At 40.4% G+C, this 10,241-nt stretch overlaps 1 protein-coding gene across 7 annotated transcripts in view; it reads left to right on the plus strand.

Annotated features, from left to right (window-relative positions):
- The window catches only part of CYRIA (CYFIP related Rac1 interactor A), a 107,568-nt gene extending 102,006 nt beyond the window's left edge, over positions 1-5,562 (plus strand). For all 7 annotated transcript variants that reach the window (XM_026519175.4, XM_048222661.2, XM_048222662.2 and 4 more), the window contains 2 exons: positions 151-221; positions 2,219-5,562. In XM_026519175.4, coding sequence (XP_026374960.1) covers positions 151-221; positions 2,219-2,282 — 135 coding nt within the window. In that variant the 3' untranslated portion in view covers positions 2,283-5,562. The remainder of the gene's footprint in view (positions 1-150; positions 222-2,218) is intronic.
- Positions 5,563-10,241: the final 4,679 nt, after the last annotated feature.

The following is a 10,241-nucleotide window of genomic DNA, read 5'->3' on the forward strand; positions in this document are numbered from 1 at the left end:
GGAGTAGGAAGGTCTCTTGGTCATTTCTGTATTTGATTTCTCTGGGCAGAAATAACACGATCTGATTAGGGACCGATGGTAGTATGAACGGATACTATCATGGACACAGTTGCTAGGCTATTAATAAAATGTTGTGCTTTCTCCTCCCAGATGAAAGGCTGCATAAAGGTTTTGAAGGAACAGGCCCCGGACAGTGTGGAGGGGCTGCTGAATGCCCTCAGGTAAGCCTCAGCCCTGCAACCCTTCAGAGAGACTTCAAATTTAGCTGCTGTTGGGGACCAGGCCCCAGAGCACCAGGCTTACCCCCGTGCCTGTCTTCACACATTTAATCTTGCCAACAACCAGTTGAAGTCAGCACAGCACCATTTTTATCAGATGGAAGAAACTGAGATGTAGGGACATTAACTAATTTGCCCACCGTCACACAGCAGACGACAGAGCTAGAACCTAACCCTAGGCCTGTGTGACCCCACAGGCCGTGAGCCTAACTCCAGGCTGTGCTTCCTTGTGGTTAGTGAAGACTCGTCAGAAGAACCTTCCCGAGGCTCACTTTCCCCTTCACCTGGCTTTACATGAGTACTGTGGGTGGCTTTTGAAAACCCTGATGCTCAGGCTCCAACAGGACCGAATGATGAGTCTCCGGGGGGCGGGGGGGACCCAGGCATCCACTCTGGGTTCTAAAGCTCCCTGGGTGACCTGCTCTGCCCTGTCTGGATGCCCAAGCGTTTGGCAGCTGTGGCTCACTTCAGCTTCTCACTGCTGACAGCTGATGCCCAAGCAGCCTCTCCCAAGGATACACGTGCTTCATACACTCCAGAGAAGGGATTCTTATTTTTCAGCCGTGACACACCTACAGAAATGTGTTGAATCACACTACCACGTAAATCATTCCGATGCTGGATTGCAATCTGGAAGGTTTATGGTCCTCGCTGTCTTATTCATCTTTGATATTTCCGAGTCCCACTTACTCTTGTGCATGCAGTAAGCGTTCAGTAAGTAGGAGTGGAACGGATCAATAATCTTCTACCTGTGTTCAACACTCATGTCTTATACTCCACTCCCGCGTCCGTTGTCTCATTTAATTATCACAACTCCAAGAGGGAAGGTGATCTATTATCCCCATTTAATAAATGAAGAGACAGCCACACATTTAATGACAAAGACCGAGGTTGATGCTGTTTTGTGCAGGTCATCGTTCTTCAGAACAGATGCAGCATTAACAGAGGAGCCTTCCAGGTTCCCTGCGTGAACCAAGCTTTTCTCCATTGGTGCCTATTTCACGGCAGGCTGGCTTCCCATACATAGTAAGACTCTAGTGCCTGAATTTTTTTTTTTTTTTAACTTTGCAGCTTCATTCAATCAAGCAAGGCTTCATGAAGAGCAGGGCACAGGGCTGAGTGTTGGCATCTGGGGTTTCTTGTAGGTACTGTGATGAATGGCTTTTGAGGCAGACAGACTTGGGTCCAAATCAGAAGCCACAGGTCGCTCACAAATCACCCATTGGCAGATTTTTGCCTGAAATGGGTCATTTCACCTCTCTGATTCTGAGTTTTCTCACCTGTGAAATGGCGGCAGGAACCTCTTCCCCAAAGAGTTAGTGTGGGTGAAATGAGAACTTACACGAAGTGCGTAGGACTTGGCAAGGCTTGATGACATGTTAGTTCGCCTTTCCTTCCTTTCCACACACCATTCCTGTGCCAGGTTAATGTGACGATGCAGACTTCGCTCCTCTTTTTTTCCGGTTTGTTTACCTGCATTTGCGCCCCCTTGTGGTGGCAATGAGCGTAAGCGTTCCCAGGAAAGTAGAAAACCATCCACATTGAAGTTTCGGGAATGTTGCGGTGCAGATCCGCATTCTGAAATGAGTAACTCAGGAGGGGGAGCCTAAATGGTTGAGATGCTTCACTCCTTCACACCAGGTCTCCTTCCCCGGAAAGTGAGATGGCTTCTATCCCCTCCGCGTATTTATTTAACTAGATAAAAGGTCTACTTGTTGAAGAACCACAATACAAAATTCCTTTAGGAAAAAGAATCAAATCTTAAATCCATCTGAGAATACGCTGGGTATCGAAGTGTAGTCATTTGTGTAAGAACGAGCCCAAGTTTGATTTCTAAACAGCCATTGTGTCTCTCGAGGCAAAGACGGGCTGAGAGTCATCGTGAAGCTTTGGCAGAGCACTGTTCACACACTGACCCCCGTCGCTTTCTCTCCATCCAGGTTCACTACCAAGCACTTGAATGATGAATCAACTTCCAAACAGATTCGAGCAATGCTTCAGTAGAGCTCTGCTCGAAGAAGAGGATCTATGTACTGACCTCAGAAGATGTATATGTTTACATAATTTAATACAGATTGATGTTAATACTTGTGTATCTACATAACCGTTTCCTTCTTGTCACTGAAATATATGGACTTTAATTTGTATCTTGACTGACTCGACCCAGCAGAGCATAAATTGACTTGAGAGCCTTACCATTGCTGTCTAAAACAAAACCCTTTTCTCCAAAGCCAAAGTTTGGAGATGTGGACCTTTACTACTGGAGCCCTTCAACTACACCTGTAACAATCTGAAATTCCCAATAGTGTGTGGTAGTGTTTTAATTCTAGCTGTGTAATCTCTCTGGGAAGTTTACTTTTAGAAACACGAAGTGTTTGATTTCCTGTGTCGGCTTGGCCACAAGAAACACAGCCGTTATCCTGACAGAGGGAGAGAGGAATCCAAGAAAAGAAAAAATGCATGTGAAGACACAAACTCAAGTGTTTGGAATTCAGCACGCCCCCCTCTCTTGCCTCAGACTGCAAACCACATGGGCAGCTTTTTTGTTTGCACGTATTTTATTTATCAACATATTTCCCTTCTCTCTGGATTTATATTCCTCTAACGTTCCCTTTTGATTCTGCAAGAGGAAAATCACCTATGCTTGAATCCATTTGTAAGAAAGAAGTGAGAATAGATAGATGTGCTGTCATCGCTGAGCTGTGAAGGTGGTTGTCTTGGAACTGGGGGACAGGCTGGGAGGAAGGACACACAGGCAACAGGACAGTCATCTGTCCGCATCAACCCTCTGGCTTCGGGTAATTTTACTGACATTCCAGGTGTCAGTGGGGTTCTGGATGCACAGCCCCCCTTCTAAAATGGGCCCTGCCCTTTGTGGGCTGTTCATGTGGTGACAGAAGTCTAGGGTTCTTCACTCATTTCCAGAAAACCAGGGAATTCAGAGGGGGGAAACCCTACATTTTCCAGTTCGCTAATATTTAAAAGGTAGCTCCTTCCTGACCGCACCACTAGCTTGTTGCAGTGTGTAAAACTTTGGTCTGAGTTCCTGGATTCAGTCCTAGCTGTGTGGATCCACTGTGTGATCTTTGGAAAGTCACTTAAGCTCTCTGTGTCTCGCTTTCTTCATCTGTCAAATGGGCAATTAGAACAGATGATCTCCAAGAGCCCTACGAGGCAACGAGCCAACACAATGGCTGACTCTTACGTGCTTCCTTAGGAAATAGAGTCCAGGAAACATCACTCCACCTTGTCTTGATGATTGAAGATAGGACAAGACCTAGAGTCATTTTGTCTGCCAATCAGAGCTTATAATGGAACCTTGGAAATCTATTCCAACCTGCAGTGGAGAAATGAGTTGAGGGTGAAGTCAAACAGGGTCAACCCCATGTAGGACTCGAGCCCAGGATCCCTCACTCCTGATTCTTTCCTTCTTCACCATGTGGCCTATGCATACATACTATGGGATGAGAGTAGACACTTTTAAGTCAGTCTCCAGTCTGGTTTATATTATTACTTGCCTATTTCTGATAGAAGGAAAGAGCTGCCCAGTGATTGATGATCCCTGAAATTGGGCCTGGGTACATCAGGGTTTCATTCACCGTATCCCAAGGAACGAGCTGTCAGACACAATTGATTTCCAGACTTTAGTATCCAGCTGGCATTCTCTCAAGTCCTCCAAAAAAGGGGAAACATACTTTTGTTTTGTTTTATTTTTAACAACAACAGCAACAAAAAATCCAGTCAAGTGGCAGAACAGATTCTCTGATTTATATCTAAATGTCAGTCAACAGAGAGAGAAGAAAGACCCTTTTCCTTAGAACTTTTCAAGCTGAATCAGTACAGTTCCTTGGATGGGGGCGGGGGGAGGGTCTCTCAACAGGACAGAAATGCACTTAGATGGCCTTCATGACCTTTTCAAACCTAGGGATTTTAACACCTTGGAGGAAGCCAGGAAATGGGGGTAACAATGGGTGAACAAACTCATTGACTATTCAGCTTAAGAAATGTTCAATTTGGCAGCTGCGTGTTCTTTGGGCAGCAACTGTCAAGACAGGAATTATAGAGGCGCTCAGTTTTTATCATCATTGAGTCCATTTGTTCCCTTTATCAGGTGAGGAGCTTAGGTCTTGGAGAGAGGAAAGGACTTGCAGAGAAAATAGTTGAGCACATTTATAATTTTTAATTAGACTTTTATCAAATGGGACCAAACATATAGGAGGGGCTGCTGGCCTGCCCCAATTTAGCCAGGCCACCTTGTTTCAAAGCTAAGATTCACCTGTACATGGATTTTTAAAAGCCCAGGGCCGGAACTGTTGCCTCTGATGATCCGGAGGACAAGTTAATTGAATGTCTGTGATCACTAACAGGTAATGGATCTTGGGTCCACTCCTGAGCTACCGTGGGAGACAAATTCTTTTAACAGACTGTCCTCTAGGCATCAGGAGTCCATGAACAATCATGTTTTTTTTTTCTGTGTGTGCTGCATGCACATGTGTTTAAGCGCCGTGGGTGGTTTAGGGGAAAGTGCTAGCCACAGTATCCGTGTCAATGTTAACTCTATTTCTTATTTGATGTTTCATAGTTTTCAAATAAACAGCATTTTTCATTACTCAGATATTTATTTGGGGCAGACAACAGGTGAAAATTACATTTCTCAGATGCACTGCTCCTTTGGCATCATGACTTTGTTCTCAGAAGTTTTTCATGCATCACTAAGACCTGCTAATGGAAAGCAAGTGGCAATGAGTGTTTTGAATTGTGATAGCCCATTAGGGCTGGAGTATTTATTAACAACCAGAAAGAATCTCTTGATAGTAATCTCTTAATTGTTAGTTAATCTCATGCTTCATCATTTGCCTCTAGTCATCATCATTATATCAAGACATTAATGGTAAACTGAGGTTTTTGATACATCATCACTCGTAAATAAAAAAAAAAATAATAATCATGCTTCCTCAAAAGAAAAATGAAGCCTCCCCAATCTTGGAATCCAATTGTGCAAGTAGAATTCAGAGAATTCTCATTCAATCTTGTAGCCAAACAGCTACAAATTTTTCTAGATATTAATAATAAATAGTGGAATTTTATCTTGAAGACATTTTGGAACCTAACTTCCCCATTATATCTATAAAGGCTGTTGCATACACAGAGCTGTTTTAAAATTGTCAGATGTTGTTTGCTGAAGTCATTGTAATTTTTTTTTTTTTTTGCCTGCTTTGCCTCTTTTTGTACAGAAGATTTGAGTGTGAAATGAAAATTAAAGTTTGGTACATATATTTAAAAATATACCTCTATTTCATATGATGTTCAACGTTGAGTGGGTGATGAGCACATGATCATAGGTATTTGCTAAACATCAATATTTGCTAAACACCTGCTCTGGGGACCAGCAAATCACACCATCTGCCTTTCACCTCTCTTTATATACAACATAAAATACGCAAAATGTTCTGCTCTTGGTACCAGCTACATTTTATTCATTTCAGCAAAGATCTTTCATTGCTTAAAAAGGTATAGAATAATAAGAGGCATGATTGATATCTAGGGATACACAAGACCTACTTGTCCAAGGATGCTAAGGAACCCCAATAAATACCCAGGCATTCCATCTTTTAAGAGTAGTAGCCCTTTATGGATTCAGCAAAGTTAGCCACTAACTTATTCTATATATGTACATTCTTCTGGCAACTTAAGCTCTAAAACAATCTTCTAAAAATTGAATAGAAAACTGTTTTAGGACATTCCCGCACCTTTTAAGCTTTTCACCTGAGACCTAATTGTGTGTGCTATCAATGGATCAGAGTCCCCAAAAGATGCCCTATACAAAAAAACAAAGGTACAATAATTAGGACTATTTGGGACTCAAAGGAAAATGAGTAAAAATGGGGAGTTTTCTGTAAATTGGTACATTGACAAATTATAAATGGACACAAGCTGGAAGGACAGAGAAAAAGGGCCAAGAAAGAAAGAGAAAGACCCTAATTAAAGGAGTGTTGAAAGTCAAGAGACATGAAAAAAAAATGAGTGTATGTGTGATTATGAAGAAGAATATAGCTAGCGATGAATAGATAACCTACCAGCCAAAAAGTTGGTTGCTAATCAGGGCTCTCTTGGAAGGATGGAGATGAGGAGTTTAGCTGAACACATTAATGAAACCTGGTGAATAGTGAGTATATGCAATCTGTATTCACACTGACTTTAAATTCTGGGGTATCATTGAGAAGATAGAATTTCTAGGCAGGCATTTGCTGCTTGAAAGGTCTGTACTATATTTAATCATCACAACTTAAGTGATAAAGTAATACTAAATAATATGTATGTCTACTATTTATACAATTTACTTATACTATTCATAGTCATTAAGTACATTATTTCATCCAATGCCAAAATCTTGGTCTCTAAGAAAGAAACAAAGAAAGAAACAAAACCTTGCTGATCACACCCCACACACCCTTTATACAGTAATAAAGAGAGGTCTTGACTGTTCTGTCTCTTCAGCTCCAAGTCAGACTACAAAGAAGGGAGTTTTTCTGCCCTGGTCATATCAAGTTACAAGTTCTATAAAAATATCATTTGAAATTGTGGTAAGTAGGATTTTAGATAAATCCCAGAATTTCGTATAGAGTTATTTAGGCTGAGAGATCTTGTACACTCATTTTAAGAAAGTCTTTTCCCTATGAAATCTTCCAGTTTTTCTCATAAATTGCGTATTTCTAGATTCTTCTCTATGCCTGCACTTACTGTCCATTTTTAAATTGTCTTTGTTTGCCCGAGTCAAGAGCTATATTTTATTAGACATTCTTACTCTAAGAGGTCAAGTCTCCAATGTTGTGACTTGAGGACCAGTGGTTTTAAAAGGCTCCTTCCACATTGAAAAAGCCGATCTCCAAAAAATATCAAAAGAACTTGAAGGAAATTGTAAAATTATTTTCTTCCAAATGTCAATAATATATGATTTTTTCTTACTTTTGTATAGGAGAAATAATGCAAACCCTGCAGGGAGGGATATAAATGTGATAGTGTTATATGTGAATGTGGGTGGGGAAGGTAAAAGGGAACTCTAGGCTGAACCAGGTGAGTATTTACTACCTTGGTGTGCCATAGGCGTATCCACTCCTATGATAGTGTCATTAATGCACCCCCTCTTCTTCCTTGCCTATCTGAACTTTACCTAGACATCAAGGCCTGGGTCATACTCTACCTCTTCCAGAAGCTTTCCTTAACCACCCCAATTCCTGCTAATCCTCTCTGTTCTTGGTCTCTAATGCATTTAATTTATTTGATACTAAATATAGGACACTGAACAGCACTTTATATGTTTGTTTCTTACACTAGATGTTAAGTTCCTAAGGGAAGAGAATATGCCCCTTACAGGGTCAAGCTCAGTGTAAGCTGGCAGCCAATAGAAGCTGCCTGCGAAGGGAAAACTTCAGGGTTCTGACACCTGAATGTGCCTAAATGAAACCCAGAGAATTAATTTCTATAGCTCACAATTATCGACAGTAACAAAGTATCTGCTCCCTTGTCTGGTCAACTTTATTCCTAAGGAAATATTTACCTACCTGCCAGAATTTTTTTTTTAAGATTTTATTTATTTATTTGACAGAGAGACAGCCAGCGAGAGAGGGAACACAGCAGGGGGAGTGGGAGAGGAAGAAGCAGGCTCCCAGCGGAGGAGCCTGATGTGGGACTCGATCCCGGAATGCTGGGATCATGCCCTGAGCCGAAGGCAGACGCTTAACGATTGCGCTACCCAGGTGCCCCTGCCAGAATATTTTTAACCTCTGTGGACACAGCTTGCAGCTTGCTGCTGATATGCTAGGAGTCCAGCTGAGAAATCAGGCTGTTGTCTTGATCAAAAGTCAGAGTCAGTTAGTCCTGACAAGGGCAGGCATGGTATCAGATGAAGTCTAGCTTGGTCTGGGACAAGGCTGCTATTCCATCAGAGAACTGAGCTTGAGGCAAAGGCAAAAGGGCAACGGAAGCAGAGGGTTTTCAATAACTAGACAAATCAATTCAGCACCTTGGATAGCAATCTGGGCATGTTGTCCTAACACTCCATAGTCATTTATCCTGGAATCTGTAAGTCCTATTACTTCGTTCCACTTTGTCTCTAAAACTCTGATTATCAAAGACAATATGTTCATTAGAAAAGTTAAGTGGCTAGGTAGCTGGAAAAGCATTTTTCTTTGTCCTGAGAGTTCTGAATATCACATAAGATGGGCAGAAAATAGTTCAGAAAGGCGCAGTTATCATCTTGGGTTTTCATATTCATAGTTTTAGATTCAAGCCAAACGCATAGGAATGGCTCTTCTTTTTTCCTTGCCCTAACTCCTTCAGCTGATCGTTTAGTCCTAACAAATATTCTTTCTAAAAAGGTCTCAAAATCAACTTCTCCCAGTTCATTTTGCTTTATTTCCTCTATGCTTCACCATCTCTTCCTTAGAAGATCTTCCAGCTCTTACTCTCCCTCCTGCCCATTCTTTATATAGCCAACACTCATTTTCCTGTGACATATATCTGACCATGTCTGTGTCATAGGATTGCCTTTAGCAAGTTTCCTGAAAAATATTCCCAGAGATGTTAATTGATGTTTCAAAAAATTTTTTTTAAAGTTTTTTCAGTTTTCAAGTACTTGTGAAACAAGGTTAACACAATATTTTTTTTACTTATTTTGTTTTACTACTAGATTTTTTTATTGATTGTAAATCTTCATGGGAAGGTAGACCATATTCTGCATGGGAATCAGCTTCTTGATTTCTAAACACACACACACACACACACACACACACACACACACACACAGTAGCTTGTTGGAATTTTATTAAGATTTCTTTGAATCTACATATCAATTTGAGAAGAATGGACATCTTAACAATATTGAGTCTCTGGTCTATGAATATAATAAGCCTCCCCCATTTGTTTAGGACATCTTTGATTTCATAATATGTTTTACATAAACTGTGAGTAAAGATAGCTTTATTTTTTCTTTCTTGATATGAACCCCTTTTATTTCTTCTCCTTGCCCTATGACACCAATTAACTTCTGGCACAATGTTGAACAAAATTGGTAAGAATGGACATTCCTACCTAGTTCCTGATCTTAAGGGGAAGTATATAGTCTTTCATCATTATGAGTGTTGTTAGTTGTAGGCTATATGTAGATGTTCTTTATCAGATTGAGAATCTTTTTTTTGTTTGGAACTTTTATCAAGCATATATGTTGGACAAAAACACTAATCTGAAGGGATATGTGCACCCTATGCTTATAGAAGCATTATTTATAATAGCCAAATAATGGAAGCAGCTCATGTCCATTGACTGATGAATGAATAAAGAAGATTTGGTGTATATATATACAATGGAATATTATTCAGCCATAAAAATGATTAAATCTTGCCATTTTCAATGACGTGGATGGAGCTAGAAAATATAATGCTATGCAAAATAAGTCAGTCAGAGAAAGACAAACACCATTTGATTTCAGTCTAATGTGCAATTTTAGAAACAAAACAAGCAAAGGGGAAGAGAGAGAAACCAAGAAACAGACTCTTAACTATACAGAACAAACTGGTTGTTACCAGAGAGGAGGTGGGTAGGGGGATGAGTGAAATAGATGGGGTTTAAGGAGTGCACCTTTAGCGATGAGCCCTGGGTGATGTGTGGAATTGTTGAATCACTATATTGTACACCAGAAACTGATACAACACTGTATGTTAACTATACTGGAATTTAAATCAATCAATCAATCAATCAATCACACAATGAAAGCACTAGATTCTCAAAAATTTAGCATCTACCACATACAACATATGGTAAATTTAGTTGACATGCAGAGAATCAGGGAATATTTATCAGTACAATAGAGACACATCCATAAATATCAGAGATGATAAAATTAGCAGAAAAAACTTTTTTAAAAAGCTATTATTAATATGTATAAGGAGTTAAAAAAGAATACAT

Source organism: Ursus arctos, unplaced genomic scaffold, assembly GCF_023065955.2.
Source record: "Ursus arctos isolate Adak ecotype North America unplaced genomic scaffold, UrsArc2.0 scaffold_8, whole genome shotgun sequence".
Lineage (NCBI taxonomy): Eukaryota > Metazoa > Chordata > Mammalia > Carnivora > Ursidae > Ursus > Ursus arctos.